The 17,529-nt window shown below is 46.8% G+C and overlaps 1 protein-coding gene across 25 annotated transcripts in view; it reads right to left on the bottom strand.

Annotated features, from left to right (window-relative positions):
- Positions 1–17,529, bottom strand: part of LOC105473938 (armadillo repeat containing 9) — a 183,919-nt gene that overhangs the window by 33,283 nt on the left and 133,107 nt on the right. For 24 of the 25 annotated variants that reach the window (XR_003016277.2, XR_011610113.1, XR_982588.2 and 21 more), the window contains one exon: positions 12,004–12,108. Coding sequence is in view for 18 of the 25 variants with exons in the window: in XM_071073523.1 (XP_070929624.1) it covers positions 12,004–12,108 (105 nt within the window). In the remaining 7 variants the exon portion in view is untranslated. Of the gene's footprint in view, positions 1–3,208; positions 3,445–12,003; positions 12,109–17,529 lie in introns of all 25 variants that reach the window. The other variant, XR_011610115.1, reaches the window with a different exon arrangement.

Below are 17,529 nucleotides of genomic sequence, written 5' to 3'. Positions count from 1 at the left end.
GTGAAGGGTACATGGGAACTGTCTGTGTTACTTTTGCAACTTCCTATGAATCTATAATTATTTCAAAACAAAAAGTAAAACAAAAACAAAAAAACCAAACTTCTTGAACATTGGAATTTCATCTTTGATTTCCTGATTTCTGCTGAAAATTCCTTTGGGTTTATCTAGTATCTTAGGTAGGGAGAGGAAGAGAAAAAGGGCCAGTGTCTATGGGATTCAGTGAGCCTCACCTGGACCCTGGGACAGGTCTCAGCCAGGGAAGTGACAGGCGGGGTCAAAACCTGCCCTGGGCTGGGTACGGTGGCTCACGCTTGTAATCCCAGCACTTTGGAAGGCCAAGGCGGGTGGATCACCTGAGGTTGGGAGTTCGAGATCAGTCTGACTAACATGGAGAAATCCCATCTCTACTAAAAATACAAAAACAGCTAGGCGTGGTGGTGCATGCCTGTAATCCCAGCGACTCAGGAGGCTGAGGCAGGAGAATCGCTTGAACCCGGGAGGTGGAGGTTGCAGTGAGCCGAGATCGCACCATTGTAATCCAGCCTGGGCAACAAGAGCATCTCAAAAAACAAAACAAAAACAAAAACAAAAACAACCTGCCCTGACTAGGAGGTGGGGAGGGATGGAAAGGAAAGTGAAAGGGAAAAAGCCTGGGAGAGTGAGAAAGTGGGAGGTGCTCACCCTGTTGGGGAAAGTGGAATGTAACTAAGCCATGTAAATAAAAACTAAAATGCAGTTGCGTTGCCTTTTCTGTCTCTAGAGAAATCTACCAAGGCAGGATATTTCCACTGCAACCACTTAACACTGCTGTCTGCTTCCACTGTGACTTCCCCATCCATCCCACTTCCCTGATCCAGGATCCAGGGTCGGTTCTACACGCTCTCATCACAGTGCTCTATGGTGGCTCTTGCCTTCTCTGTTTCCTGTCCCTCAAGACAGAGGACCCCTGAGCCCTCCCACAGAGAAACACGAAGAAGGCAACTGGAAAAGGGGAAACAGTCAACGTGTGGGTTTTCTTGAGTCTGTGACTAGTCCTCTGTCTCCACTTCCCCAGTGTCACAGTCATCTGAGCTCGCTCCTCCCAATGTCTTCCTAGAAATGACAGAAGATGTCACGTATTCGAGAATATTTTAGACTGCCAGTTATTTCATCTCCTTAAAACTACAGAAAGAAACCTGGAAAATAATTTAAAGTGGGTGGCATTTTTCCTTTCCCGTGGATGGGGAAACTGTATCTGGCCTGTGGGCCAGCACTGCCTGGTCTGTTGCAAAAATGCCTGAAGAAAGGCCCTCAGTGGAGCGGCTTCAGTGTGCAGGGCCCAGCAGTGCAGCCACTTCCCAGCTTGTTCTTGCTGGCCTGGACTTCCCCTTCCCTTGCTTGCAGTGTGAGCCACCCAGCCTACTCTTGGGCGTCTCAGTTGCAAAGAAGACTTTGTGGGCTGAAGGATCTTAGAGGGTATCTTGCCCAACAACCTGCTGAGACAGAGCTGTTTATACTGAGTTCCACAGAAATGCTTTGGGGTCTGGGGAGAGAGGAGAGCAAGGGTTCCTGACATCTACCTGTACTCATCCAGAGAACGCGGCTTTCATCAGCGTTATGGATGGAGATTTTATTTGAAAGAAGGTTCTGCTACTATAAAAAAGGAGCATATTTAAGCACAATAAAAAAGATAGTGTATTATTTAGCTGAATGCAATTTATTCAGTAGTAAAAGTTGGTCAACATGTCAATTTAGGTAAAAAAAAATTTCTCATTTATTGGTTTTGAGTATTTGTGAATCACTTAAAGACATTATAAAGCAGTATAAATTTCTGTAAAAAATACAGGATGCAGGTACACTCTATCTATCTATCATCTATATCTACCTATCTCTGTACTCACAGAAAATAATCTGAAAGGGGAGGCAGACACTGTTAGCAGTCTACACAATATTCACCCTCTCCTTCCTGACCAACAGAACTGATTTTGTCAGCACAGCAGTGTGTCTACTTAAAAATACCTCCCAGACTCCCTTGCAGCTAGGAGCCATAGGACCCAGTTTTGACCAGTTAGTAAGTGGAGGTCACCAAGTGGAGCTTCAGGAAAACACTATAGGGGGCAGATTTGGCTGACCTGCACATTTGGCCTTCTTCCTGAGTTTATCACAGATTTGTGCCAGGACATGTACCTATCATATGATCAAGAGGCAACAGGCATGTGAATGAAGATATCAAGGCAGAGTTACCACAGAACTCATGAAACTTCATATGTCACATGGTCATTTTATGTGTGTGTGGGTTTTTTTTTTTTTTTTTTGAGACGGAGTCTCACGCTGTCACCCAGGCTGGAGTGCAGTGGCCGGATCTCAGCTCACTGCAAGCTCCGCCTCCCGGGTTTACGCCATTCTCCTGCCTCCGCCTCCCGAGTAGCTGGGACTACAGGCGTCCGCCACCTCGGCCGGCTAGTTTTTTGTATTTTTTAGTAGAGACGGGGTTTCACCGTGTTAACCAGGATGGTCTCGATCTCCTGACCTCGTGATCCACCCGTCTCGGCCTCCCAAAGTGCTGGGATTACAGGCTTGAGCCACTGCGCCCGGCGTGTGTGGGTTTTTTTTAGACAAGGTCTTGCTCTGTCACTCAAGCTGGAGTGCAGTGGTGTAATCACAGTTCACTGAAGCCTTGAACTCCTAGGCTCAAGTGATCTTCCTGCCTCAGACTCCCAAGTAGCTGGGACTACAGGCGTGTGCCACCATAGCTAATTAATTAATTTGTAGAGATAGGCCTTCCTATGTTGCTCAGGCTGGTCTTGATCTCCTGGCCTCAAGTGATCCTCATTCCTCAGCCTCCCAAAGCACTGGGATTACACACTGAGCCACCATGCCCAGCCTACATTTGTTTTTGTTTTTGAGACAGAGTGTTGCTCTGTCGCCCTGGCTGTAGTACAGTGGCACAATCTCGGCTCACTGCAACCTCTGTCTCTGGGGTTCAAGCAATTCTCCTTCCTCAGCCTCCTGAGTAGCTGGGACTACAGGCATGTGCTACCATGCCTGGCTCAGTTTTGTATTTTTAGTAGAGATGGGGTTTCACCATGCTGGCCAGGCTGGTCTTGAACTCCTGACCTCAGGTGATCCACCTGTCTCAGCCTCCCAGAGTGCTGGGATTACAGGTGTGAGCCACTGTGCCTGGCCTTAATTTAGATTTAGTGGGAAAAATTTCCAAGACTCACAGTACCTTCCACGCGTAGTCAAACGACTGCTATCTGTCCTGGTGTAGAAATGGCCTCTAGTAATTCTCTATGTTGTAGAGTATTTGTGAATAATCAGTGTGCAAGAAAATGTCAAATGCCCCCCATTACAGTTAAGCGGTGGCAGAATATGCCATTCCAAAATATGCCACTTTGGCTTAGGATTATTTTGCGGTAAAGGCACTTGATACAAGAAGGACATCCTAATCTTCCTCTTTTCTTCCTGAAAACAAGAGATAAAAACTCGCATGTGAAAGATGCTCTCTGGGCACCAGGAGAAAAAACCACATGTTGTCAGAGCTAAGAGAATTCTGTACAAACAGACCTGGGTAACATGATTCTTATCTTCCTTTAGCCTCCCCACATAATTTGGTAACTTTTCTACAATTGCCCCTCTTTGTTCAACCTAGTTTAAAAGCATTTAGGTTCTGCCAGTTCTTTTCCCTTTCATTTCCTTAGGAGAGCTTCCACGTCACATAAAACTTATAGAAATGTATGTGCTTTTCTCCTGTGAATCTGTTTTACATCAATTTGATTCTCAGGCCCAGTCAAAAATCCTAGGGGATAAAGGTAAAACTTTGCCTCCCCATAGAGTGTTTCGCTTTTGTTGTTGTTGAGATGGAGTTTCACTCTTGTCACCCAGGCTGGAGTGCAGTGTTGCGATTTTGACCCATTGCAACCTCTGCCTCCTGGGTTCAAGCGATTACTCCTGCCTCAGCCTCCTAAGTAGCTGGGATTACAGGCATGTGCAACCACGCCCAACTAATTTTTGTATTTTTAGGAGAGATAGGATTTCACTGTGTTGGCCGGGCTGGTCTTGAACTCCTGACCTCAGGTGAGCCACCCACCTCGGCCTCCCAAGGTGTTGGGATTACAGGCGTGAGCCGCTGCGCCCAGCCTAGTGTTTTTATGGAAGAAACTTGAGGATGGTTTTCTCAAATTTAATAACAAAACGGTCACGCACAGTGGCTTACGCCTGTTATCCCAGCACTTTGGGAGGCTGAGGCAGGAGGATCGTCACTCAGGAGTTTGAGGCAGCAGTGAGCTATGACTGCACCACTGTACTCCAGCCTGGGTGACAGAGTGACATCATATCTCTAAAACAAAACAAAACGAAACAAAAATTTACATAAACATTTTCTATTATTTTTAAATTATTTTCCACAGGTGTTGATTTAAATTTTTGTCTTTTAAATATGTATATATATATATATTTTTTTTTTTTTTTTTCTGCAAGACATAGTCTTGCTCTGTCGCCCAGAGCTAGAGTGCAATGGTGCCATCTCGGCTCACTGCAACCTGTGCCTCCCAGGTTCAGGCAATTTTCCTGCCTCAGCCTCCCAAGTAGCTGGGATTACAGGTGCACACCACCATGCCCGGTTAATTTTTGTATTTTTAGTAGAGACGGGGTTTCACCATGTTGTCGAGGCTGGTCTGGAACTCCTGACCTTGTGATCTGCCCGCCTTAGCCTTCCAAAGTGCTGGGATTACAGGCGTGAGCCACCACGCCCAGCCTATACATGTAATTTTTTAAGTAAAAAGATTTACAGAGCATTACCAAGAACTAAATGTGAGGCCAAAACAAAGTTTTTTAATCAATCAATATTAAGAAAATTTGATCAAATATGTTACAGGAAAGGCCGACTAATCTTTTTTTCTTTCTCGGTAGAAAACATCAAAAACATCGTCGTATATGTAGACAAAAACATTACATTTTTATGTTTATGCTTGTAAAACATTACCAATTTGCCATATACAGAAGCAATCAAAGGGCATAAAACAAAAGATATATGAAGAAAAACTATGAGGTGTTTGCCAAGCAGCTAGTTAATATAAACATTATTTTCCTAGATTTTACAATGTTTGTGTTATCTCTCAATTTTTAAAATTTGAATTTGTACTTGGGGGGCTAAGGTGGGAAGATCGCTTAAGCCTAGGAGGTTGAAGCCACAGTGAGCCATGTTTGCTCCACCACATTCCAGCCCGTATGACAGAGTGAGACACTGTCGCAAACAAACAGACAAACAAAAAAAAACTGAATTGGGGCCAGGTGAGGTGGCTCACACCTGTAATCCCAACACTTTGGGACGTTGAGGCGGGCGGATCACTTGAGGCTAGGAGTTCGAGACCAGCCTGGCCAACACGGTGAAACCCCGTCTCTACTAATAATACCAAAATTAGCCAGGTGTAGTGGCACATATGCCTGTTGTTGTAGCTTCTTGGGAGGCTGAGGCATGAGAATTGCATGAACCTGGGAGGTGGAGGCTGCAGTAAGCCGAGATTGCGCCACTGCACTCCAGCCCAGGCAATAGAGCAAGACTGTTTCAAAAAAAAAAAAAAAAGTGAATTTCACTATGATTTATTTTATAATTCTCATTCCACATAAGCACTCTTTTTTTTTTTTGGACAAAGTCTGGCTCTGTTGCCTAGGCTGGAGTGCAGTGGCGCGATCTTGGCTCACTGCAACCTCCGCCTCCCAGGTTCACACCATTATCCTGCCTCAGCCTCCTGAGTAGCTGGGACTACAGGTGCCGCCATCATGCCCGGCTAATTTTTTGTATTTTTAGTAGAGACGGGGTTTCACCATGTTCGCCAGGATGGTCTCGATCTCCTGACCTTGTGATCTGCCTGCCTCGGCCTCCCAAAGTGCTGGGATTACAGGTGTGAGCCACCGCGCCCAGCCAAGCACTCATTTTTATATCAGATTTTGTATTCTGTTATTTTAGAGAAGGTCTCCCAAGCCCTTCTAAGCTGGAGGCCTCACAAAGTCTGAATCTGCCCCTCTGACAGGCAGGTAAGAGATGAAAAGAGCCTGGGATCTGACAGCCCCCACACACCAGGAATTTTTAGCTGGATTGATAAGGTAGGACTCTCTGCTATTTGCACCTCAGCCCAATCCTAACTGATAAGGAAAGATAACAAGAGATAGTGATTATCTCTGGGTAGGTAGAGTTACCGTTGGTCTCTATGTTCTGTTTACTTTGACTTTTTAGAATAAGTATACATTGCTTTTGTAATTAGAAAATAAGAAACAAATGGCAAACGAAAAGGATTCAAGATATTTTGGGGTTTGGGATTTTTCCCTGCTTGTTTGGTTGTGTTTTAATGTACAAGAATATAGATATTGAGGCCAGGTGCGGTGGCTCACGAGGTCAGGAGTTCGAGACCAGCCTGACCAACACCGTGAAACCCCATCTCTACTAAAAATACAAAAATTAGCCAGGTGTGGTGGCGCATGCCTGCAATCCCAGCTACTCAGGAGGCTGAGGCAGGAGAATCCTTGAACCCAGGAGGCGGAGGTTGCAATGAGCTGAGATTGCGCCACTGCACTCCAGCTGGGGCAACAGAGCGAGACTCTGTCTCAAAACAACAACAACAACAACAACAACAACAACAACAACAACAAACAATATAGACATTGAGTCAGTTCCAACAAATCCCCTAATAAGCAGAGGCAATGGCTCTTCAACCATTGCAGTCACATGGGGCAGGAATAATTGACTGAAAAGGGATTAGGAAATGCCCCAAAGTGGAGACACATGTGAAAAAAAAAACCCTAAAAGTAATATTTGGAAATACAGGCCTTTTCTCCTCTAGTTTTGGTTTTTGTTGTGAGCAGAGAGGGACAGGAGATCTCAAGGTGCACTGCAAGCCACCTCATGCTTCTGCCCCTCTAGGCACAGCAGGACAGGGGACAGCAGGATTCCAGGGCCCTCTCCTGACTCCAGGTGCTCGCCCAGGTCTGAGCCCAGCCTAGGAGGGCCTCAGTTCTGCATGGTGCCATGCTGCAGAAGACAGGCTGGGGGCGGCTGCATTAACACCCTGAGTTCTGTCCAAATGGCCAAGTCTCCAGGACCCAGACTCCTGCTTCAGAACCACTTCAGGGTAAAATAAAAATGCCCACTCCTGGGGTACTGCCACAGCCTCAGATTCTCTGGAGGTGGGGCCAGGAACCTGCACTTTAACCAGCTCTTTTGGGGATTCTTAGGAAAACTAAATGAATCTGGGTTCTCACTTGATGGAGGGAAAGGAAGTGTGGAAAGGGAGCAATTCGCATTCACAATAGACATTCTCCCAAAACTGAGTCTGTGATGAAAACACAGATCATATAGTAATTACGGATATGTCACACGGGTTGGAGCTCTCTCAACTTGCAAGTACAGAATCCACTCACCTGACAACAGCCAGTGCTGCTGCAAGGCGGCCCGGCTGAGCGGTAAAAGGCAGGTGGGCTCAGGTAACACCTGGAAGCGACTCAGCCTTTCTCAGCCTCAGTGCCCTCCTCTATAAAATGCAGGTACTAGTGGAAGATGCCCCGTAAGTTTGCTGGGAGGATTCAGTCAAATGGAGTCGTGTGAAGCAGTCAGCACAGGACTTGGCCCATGGCATGTGCTGAATTAATCTGAGATTTGCCTATTACTGTTAAAGGTCACTTTGAAATAAAAGCAAAAAAAACTGGGATTCCATGATTCTGTCATAAATGTCTATATCCTTTAACTCAGGTGATGGAGCTATTTAAGTCAAAGCATTCTTCTTAGGAAGAATTGTTTTCTATTTGTATTTGTATTTATTTATTTTTACAATAATTGTTTATTTATTTATTTTTGCACTCTAAGGCTGGAGTGCATGGTGCAATCACAGCTCCCCGCAGCCTCTGTCTCCTGGGCTCAGGTGATCCTCCCACCTCAGCCTCCCAAGTAGCTGGGACTACAGGTGCACGTCACCATACCTGGCTAATTTTAAAAAAAATTTTAGTAAAGACAAGGTTTCCCTACATTGCCCAGGCTGGTCCTGAACTCTAGAGCTCAAGCAATCCTCCCACCTCGTCTCTTAAAGTGTTGGGATCACACGCGTCAGCCACCGTGCCCGGCCAGAGGCATTGTTGATTACTCAGCACAGTATGCATGGCACTAAAAATTTCACAAATGCTAGAGGCAGGAGAAGCAGGAGGAAAGTCAGCAGTCTTGAACTCTGACGTTCACAGCCTATGGGAGAACAGCACAGGGCTTCACTAGAATTATGAGTAAGCAACACATCTCACGGGGCCATCGCTACTCCTGCAAGCCTCGGAAGAGTGACCTGTTCTCTGTCACTAGCTTTCTGAGATCGCCGTGCTCTTCAGCATTTTCACAGCCTGTGCTCTGCAGGGCAGAGGAGCTGTGTGGGAGACCTGGAGGGTGGGGACTAGCAGTGTGGCCCTGCAGGGAAGGGGTGGGCTACTGGTCCAGGATCCTGGGAATAGCTTTCTCTCATCCCTGAACACTCTGGCGGATGCTCCAGTTGCACCTCCACCCCTACCCCCAAGCTGCTGGCTGGGTTTTAAATTACTGGCGTGCACCATGATTGGTTCCTGGGATTATGGTCAGGAGGTATAGTGTAGGGCCTAGACTCTATCCTTAACCCAGATTCGGTGGTCTGGGACAGGCCCTCACTCTGCAGGATCACACCTGCCGGCCACTGACCACTCCTAGCTGTTATCTACACCGCTCAGCAAGAGCAGTTTTAGCTGTTTGACGCCTTCTGTAAACTTCTTGAAGGTAACAGCTGTGTCTTAAGCCTCTTCGGCATTCCGCTGTGTTGGGCAGATGGCACAGCTTCAATCAAAGCTTTTGGAATATAATTTTCTGACAGAATGTTTCAAAAAGCCAACATCTTTAGACTCATCTTGACAAATCTGCAATGTGCCCAGTACATCAGATCACGACTTTCAGGCACATATTTTCCAGTGAAATGTCTTCTATCTTGGTCAGAGCTCCTCAGCTTGGCACACACACAAAACGCAACAAAAATGTGAATTTACAGGCCTTTCATGTACCACAAGAGCAAGGGCATGGCAAGGTGGGATCCCATCTTCTGAGATCCCCAACCTGGCACACAGAGGCTGGCAGGCTGGCAATGTCAGATCACAAGACCAAGTGACAGGGCGGTGGGGGATGGCCCCATGAACGGGGGCAGTGCTGGGAGCACGCGTCTGGCCTCAGCGCTTACTGCTCCACATTACATTTTCTAATCAAAATGTTCATGAGATCCTATGGTGACCTGGTGGGGTCGGCTGAATGGTGGCCCCCAAAAGCTATGCCCATGTCCTGACCCCTGGAAACTGTGAATGAGTTTACTTGGAAAAAAGACCCTTGTAGATGTAATAAGGACCCTTGAGATGAAGAACTCATCCTCGGTCACCCGGGGGACAAGCGTCCTTACAAAAGACAGAAGAGGGGAACGCCATGTGAAGGCAGGCCAGGGACTGGCAGGTCGCAGCCACAAACCAAGGATGGCCTGGGGCTACCAGAAGCTGGAAGAGCAAGAAGGGTCCTCCCACAGGGTCCTTGTGGGGAGCTCAGCCCTAACGATACCTTGATTTTGGATTTCTGCCTTTCAAAACTAAGACAGAATAAATTTCTGCTGCTTTAAGTCTGCAGTTAAAGGTGCTTTGTTACTGCAGCCATGGGAAATACCAAATTGTACTGGCTCTTCCCATCTACACAGCGGATTCTGTGTTTCTCAGTGCTCACATCTCCACCCACTGCTTCCTTCTAGTAAAAGCGTCATCCATAAACATTTAGGAGGTTTAGAACTGCGTATCATGGTAAGATGGTATCATTTCCAGATGCCATTACACCGGGGTTACTGACTGATTTGAAAGCTGTGTGTCTTTGTGCCTCACCAATCTGCACGATTAAACTAGCAGTCTCACCATGTTCTGCACCTTGATTTTTTGTTGTTGTTGAAGATGTTTACCATATCAACAGAAGATCTCCCCCATGGCATTTCACTGGGGAGACGTCCTCTAAATTATTAACTGAGCACTGTATTCAAGCTTCTGTCTGACCTGGCTGCAAATGGACATCCTTGCTCACGTTTACCTGCCTGCGTGTCTGCCTGTGCGGCAGTGTGGTCAGGGGTACATGCACCGCGGTCTCAACAGGTATCACCACGTGCCCTCTGAGGAAGCCCCACCAATTTGCCTCCTCTGTTTTCCTCACCGCCTGCCCGTGAAGCAGAAGTGTCTCGCAGATGCTTCTATCCTACCACATGGAGCCGCGTCTCTGACAAAGCCAGCATTCTTCCAAAGGGAGACACAGGCCTAGTCACGCCTTAGGCTTCCATCAACAACTTGGAACCTTGACGGGTGCAATTCTGACTTTTCCTAAGCACCTCCCTGCTCGACCTAATGTAAACAGCTCCACAGCCAATTAGACTCCTTTGATCCTCGAGATGTTCTAAGGAATGGCAGCTACTGGCTCAGCAGCTCCTATCCCTGAAAGGGGTCGCGGTGGTTCCCCGCCCCCCAGCCTCCATCAGTCACATCCCTCCCTGCCTTCACAGAGTGAAAATATAGTGGATATGTTAGAACATGAGTCAAACCAAGTCACTTCCTTGCTCTCACCTCCAGTGGCGTCCTAGCTCTCGTAGAATAAAATCCAAAACCCTTGCCATGACCTACAAAGCCACATGGTCTGGACTGTGGCTGTCTCTCCAACCTGAAGTCCCACCACCACGCACTGCACTCCAGCTTAGAACTCCTGAAGTTCCACAGGCGATGAGGAAGCGATGAAGGCCAGGTGACCAGGCCGCCCAGTGTTCTGGGGAGGTACCGAGGGTCTGGCTGGGGGGTGGCAATGGGACCTGGTAGGCATTTTCTGCTTCCACCTGCTCCCATAAAGGCTCCGGCCACCTGCATGCATCGTCTTTCTCCTTCCCAAGGCTCTGGCTGTGCCAGTCACTTGTTGAGACACTGGTTCCACTCTTCTTCTCCAACAACAACCTGCTGGCTATGAGGACACTTTGGGGTCCAAACAACTGACCGAAGCAACCGCCAGCTTCAAAGTTCTAGGAGCCTCTTTTAGTGACTCTTCTACCCTATGTGCTCAGCTGTCCCACACAGGGTTTCAGTCTGAATTGGTCTTGGTTCCCGGCAATTGCTGCTCCCTTCCAGACCCTTACACTCCAGCATCCCACCTGGTCCCCCCACTTGCTCTCTGAGATACCTGCGGGCCCCGGCACTGCTATCCTCTCCTGAGGAGTGGCTGCTTCCTCCCGACTCACACCCTGCCCTGTTTAGCTGGTGGGTCGTAAGCCGGTGGTTCTGGAGCTGGCTGAGCATCCAAGCCAATCGGAGCTCTCAGAGGTCAGCTTAAGGCCCCATCCCAGATGGTGACTCCATAGGCCTCTTAGATGCTTGCACTGACCACTGGCTCCATCCTGAAACACCCCTCCCTTCTGTTTCCATGACCCTCTTCAGTTCTCCTGAGGACTCCGTGACTACTCACTTTCTGGCCTTCTTGGGTCCCCTCCTTTCTCCCATCCTGACTGCCGGAATGCCCCTCCTTGCTCAGTCCCCACTCTCCACACTGTGCTTCAGCGGGTAACCTCATGGGCTATGATGGTTTCAGCCAACACCTCTGCGCCAATGACTTCCAAGTCTACCTCGGTACTCCCTTCCAATACAAAAGGCATGCAGAAATTAAAAAGTGGGATGGTAGGCGATTGCTACTGGGGTCAGGCATACCTTCTGATGTTCCAAAGGCCCCTGGCATGTGCCTTTTAGTTATATCTTTCCCCAATCCATATACCTGTCTACTTGTGACAGGCAGCTAGGGCCACAGTGCATTTCAGGGCCACTGAGAGAAGACTGGCTAACATGGACCTTCTCATAAACACAGTATGGTAACAAACCAAACTAAGCCCTCTAAGCCTTTCGTGTTTTCGTGAAAACACGAAATCCATCCACGTCCATCTGGCCTTTCTGTTTCAAGATCCCCACCCTTCATGTGGCACTTACCCCCAGGTACTCCGTGGTCAGAAGCTTCTCTCCTGAGAGTTCTCCGAGCTGGGGCTGGATCAGTTCGTCTTTGTCCAGATCGGCTTCCATGATGTCATGGTCCTCCTATTTCAGGAGACATGGGATGAATGCCGTGGACACCCTGCCACAAGCTCCCAAGGGGTGGCTCCCCAGAACATGTAGTTGTCATGAAACAAGAAGGCCTCAGCCAACTACAGCAACTTGAAGGCTTATATTCCAAGGGGGCTCAGGGGTAGTCTGCCTCTGTTCCCAACCTCTCCATGAAGACAAAAGGGACAAGGCCAACCAGCCTCTTCAGGAAGCTGGGAGCCTCCATTGCTTAGGTGTGTGGAGGTTCTAGAAGGCTCTTTAAAGTCTCTCCTAATCACAGTTCTCAGAACTTATCTCTCTGTGAGGTCAAGGCACCATATGAACAGTCAGTCAGTCACTATTAAGCACCTTCATATATACAGGCCTTATGGGGGATCGGAAACTCTAGAATAGGTTTGCTCGTCTCAAGAAAGTTTACAGCCAGTAAGTAACAAGACTCAGCAAAAAGGGCAGCACTGTCCTGCTTCTGGGAAGAAGGAGTGGATGTTCCTTTCCATATTCCTCCCACTGTGTACAACCAAAAACACTGGACACTACCTATAAAAGAAACATAAGGTGACCCTGAAAGATGGAGAGAAGAAGGCAGACTGCCTAGGGGCCTTGAGACCCAAGGATGACAGCTGGTGACGTCCCTGGGTTTTCTTTTCTTTTTTGAGATAGGGTCTCACTCTTGTCACCCAGGCTGCAGTGCAGTGGCATGATCACAGGTCATTGCGCCCTTGACCTCCTGGGCTCAAGCAATCCTCCCTTCTCAGCCTCCCAAGTAGCTGGAACTACAGGTGTATGCCACCACACCTGGCTAATTTTTGTATTTTTTTGTACAGACGAGGGTTTGCCAGGTTACCCAGGCTGCCTGGGTTTTCTTTTTGTTTCGTATATGCCACATTTGGAGCCTAAGAAACCAACAACCAGAAATGTCAATGTTGAAAACAAAAAAAGTCCCCCAAAGCCTGCTTCCTTTAGCCAAAGGACCAGGACAGGGGAAGGCTGGCATGACAGGAAAATTTTAGGAAATAAACACTGGAGAAAACATGGTAGCTAAACTCCCACCTGCGCCAGCAAGGGCCTCAGGAGCCCCAGCTGTACCCTCACCAGGCTGGGCTGCACAGCCCAACACCCCAGGTGGTGATACCAGAGAAGGCTGAGTAGACAGCAGTTTTATCCTTGGTGGGCGGTAAGGAGGCCCCTACCCCACAATGTAAGTGAAGACCAGGTGGGAGCCTAGACTTCTACCCACACTTGGCAGTGACCAGATGCCCCTCACATCCTTCCTGGGGTGGTGTCAGAGGAGCCGTGTGGGGCGCAGTGAGTGACAGGGTAGTCTTGTCCCTTCTAGGCAGGGAGGCGTTAGTGGAGGCGTAGTGGGGATCCAGGACCCCCCATCAACTGGTGTCAACCATGCCAAGCGTGGAACCTGGAATTCTACTCAAACTTGGCAGTAATTAGAAGGAGTCCCTGCAAGGAGTCCCAACAAGGCAAACAAAGCAAATAAAAGCCATACAGATGAGAAAAGGAAGAAAAACGATTCCTATTTGCACTTAATATGACTGTCTATGTAGAAATAAGGAATCTACAAAGAAACCACATACACACACAAAAAAACCCTCCTAGAAGTAACGAGTTCAAAAAGCTCACAGGATATAAGAAAAACATATAAAATCAATTTCTATAAACTAGTAAGGAACACGAACATTGAAATTAAAAATATAATGCCATTTACAATTGCTCAAAAAAAGAGAAATAGGCATAAATCTAACAAAACATGTACAACATTTGTATGCTGGGAACTACAAAACTCTAATGAAAGAAATCTGTCGGCAGGGCGCAGTGGCTCACGCTTGTAATCTCAGCACTTTGGGAGGCCAAGGAGGGCGGATCACGAGGTCAGGAGATCGAGACCACGGTGAAACCCCGTCTCTACTAAAAATACAAAAAATTAGCCGGGAACGGTAGCGGGCACCTGTAGTCCCAGCTACTCAGGAGGCTGAGGCAGGAGAATGGTGTGAGCCTGGGAGGCGCAGCTTGCAGTGAGCCAAGGTCGAGATCGTGCCGCTGCACTCCAGTCTGGGCTACAGAGCGAGACTCTGTCTCAAAAAAAAAAAAAGAAATCTGTTGGGCACGGGGGCACATGCCTGTAATCTCAGCACTTTGGGAGGCTGAGGCGGGCGGATCACCTGAGGTCAGGAGTTCAAGACCAGCCTGACCAATATGGTGAAAACCTGTCTCTACTAAAAATACAAAACTAACCGGGTGTGCTGGTGGGTGCCTGTAATCCCAGCTACTTGGAGGCTGAGGTAGGAGGATCACTTGAACCCGGGAGGCGGAGGTTGAAGTGAGCGGAGATCACGCCACTGCACTCCAGCTTGGGCAAAAAGGGCAAAACTCTGTCTCAAAAAAAAGAAAAAGGAAATAAAAAATTCAAATAAATACAGAACCACACCTCATTCATGCATCAAGAAGACTCAACATAGTTCTCCCCATATTGATTTACAGGGGTAATGGAATTTCTATCAAAATCCCAGCAAGAGATTTTGTAGTCATAAGTAAGATTATTCTAAAATCTATATGGAAAGGGCAAAGAATATTGAACACGTTGGCCGGGTGTGGTGGCTCATGCCTATAATCCCAGCACTTTGGGAGGCTGAGGTGGGCGGATCACGAGGTCAGGAGATTGAGACCATCCTGGCTAACATAGAGTGAAACCATGTCTCTACTAAAAAAATACAAAAAAAAATTAGCCAGGCGTGGCGGCAGGTGCCTGTAATCCCAGCTACTCGGGAGGCTGAGGCAGGAGAATGTCGTGAACCCGGGTGGTGGAGCTTGCAGTGAGCCAAGATTGCACTACTGCACTCCAGCCTGGGCGATAGAGCCAGACTCTGTCTCAAAAAAAAAAAAAAAAAAAAAAAAGGAAAAAAAAAAAGAAAATTGAATACACTAAGACAGTTTTGAAAAAGAAGAACAATATGGGAAGAATCAATCTACATGATTTCAAGCTATAGTAGTCCAGATTGTATGCTACTGGTAGAGGGACAGACACATAGATCAATGGAATGGAACAGAGAACTCCAAAACGGACCTACACAAGTATGTCCTGTGGGTTTTAGACTAAGGTACAAAAGAAATTCAATGAGAAAGGACAGTTCTTTCAAAAAATAGTGCTGGAGAAATTGAACATTTGTAGGAAAAAAACTGAACTTCAATCTAATTCTCATATCTTATATAAAAATCAACTCAAAATGAATCATGGACTTAAATGTAAAACTAACACATTTTTAGAACAACCCATAAAAGGAAAAAACTGATAAACTGAATTTCATCGAAAAATTTAAAAAGTTGCTCAGTGAAAAGACCTGTTTAAGAAGATGAAAAGGAAAGCTATAGACACGGAGAAAGTATTTGGAAACTATATATCCAGCAGAAAACTAGTATCAAAAATAAATAAAGAACTCTCAAAACTCAACATTCAAAAATACCCAAAAAATCTAATTAGAAAATGGGCAAAAGACATGAAGAGACACTTCACCAGGGAGAATATACAGATGGCAATAAGCACATGAAAAGATGTCCAATATCATTAGCCATTAGGGAAATGCAAATTAAAACCACAATGAGATATCACTACATGCCTCTTCAAATGGCAAAAATAGGCCGGGTGCAGTGGCTCATGCCTGTAATTCCAGCACTTTGGAAGGCCAAGGCAAGTGAATCACTTGAATCAGGAGTTTGAGACCAGCCTGGCCAGCATGGCAAAACCCCCGTCTCTACTAAAAATACAAAAATTAGCTGGGCCTGGTGGCACGTGCCTGTAATTCCAACTACTTTGGAGGCTGAGGCAGGAGGATTGTTTGAGCCCGGGAGGCCAGGTTTGCAGTGAGCCGAGATTGCACCATTGCACTCCAGCTTGGGTGACAGAGTGAGGCCCTGTCTCAAAAAAAAAAGAAAAAGAAAAAGAAAAAAAAGGCAAAAATAAAAAACATTGGCAATACCAATTGCTGGCAAAGATGCAGAGAAACTAGATCACTCAAACATTCCTGGCGGAAATGTAAAATAACGCAGGTCCTCTGGAAAACATTTTGGCAATTTTTTAAAAAGCTAAACATCCTGGGGCCAGGATCGGTGGCCTGTAATCCCACCACTTTGGGAGGCCGAGGCGGGTGGATCACGAGGTCAGGAGATCAAGACCAGCTTGGCCAAAATGGTGAAATTCTGTCTCTACTAAAAATACAAAAATTAGCTGGGCGTGGTGGCGGGCATCTGTAATCCGTTACTTGGGAGGTTGAGGCAGGAGAATTGCTTGAAACTGAAAGGCGGAGGTTGCAGTGAGCCAAGATCATGCCACTACACTCCAGCCAGGGTGACAGAGCAAGACTCAGTGTCAAAAAAAAAAAAAAAAAAAAAAAAGCTAAACATACAGCTATATTTCGGCAATTTCTTAAAGAGGTAAACATGCAACTATATAGAACCAGCAATTATACTCCTGGGCATTTATCCCAGAGAAATAAAAGCTTGTTGGCATACAAAAATCTGTATGTGAATGTTTCATGGCAGCTTTATTCATAATAGCCCCAAACTGGAAACAATAGATGCCCTTCAACAAGATAACAGGTAAACAAATGTGGTACATACATATCACAGAATACTCTCAGAAAGAAAAGGAACTACTGATATACACAAGCCTGGATGGATCTCCAGAGAATGCTGCTGGTGAAAAAAGCCAGTCCTCAGTGGCTGCATACTATATGATTCCATTTCTATAACATTCTGGAAATGACAAAATTACAGAAATGGAGAACAGATTAGTGGTTGCCAGGATTTAAGGAAGAAATGGCAGTGGCTGTAAAAGGGATCCTTCTACGAGGGATCCTTGAGTGATGGAAATGTTCCGATCTTGAATTAAAAACAGAAGAGTTAAAAATAAAAAAACTAGCATATGTGAGATGTCACAAGGCTCTGTATACTCGAATGCCGACCGAGTGGCACACACAGTCATGGGGGAGTGTGCACCGCTCCCTCCTCGTCCCTGCCAAAGCTTCCGGCCGACCTTCGACTGTCATTTGCAGGTTAAATTACAAACAGCAATATAAATATTAACTCAGAAAGAGGGAAACTGCTGGCTATGGAGGCAAAAAGGGGAAGGAGGGGCCACCTGGAGGAAGGTGGCAGCCAAGTGTGGAGTGATCTGGGGGTACAGGAGGGAGGGCAGGCCATCATCTCCTGGTGACAATGTTCCCTAAGATCATCTAGCCAGTCCTTCCCTTTGACTCCTGGCCCACCCAACAATCTAATGACTATAATTGGCTCCTTGACACTTGCCAACAGGAAGAGAAAGCTCTATTCTGCAAAAATGAGTACCTGTCTTCATTTCCGACTAATTTCTAGTCATTCAGGATGTTCTGGTCTTTGGTGAGTTTGATG

The sequence above is a fragment of the Macaca nemestrina genome, chromosome 11 (genome assembly GCF_043159975.1).
Source record: "Macaca nemestrina isolate mMacNem1 chromosome 11, mMacNem.hap1, whole genome shotgun sequence".
Classification (NCBI taxonomy): Eukaryota; Metazoa; Chordata; class Mammalia; order Primates; family Cercopithecidae; genus Macaca; species Macaca nemestrina.
The sequence above is the reverse complement of the archived record's forward strand: the minus strand, read 5'-3'. Positions and strand labels throughout refer to the sequence as shown.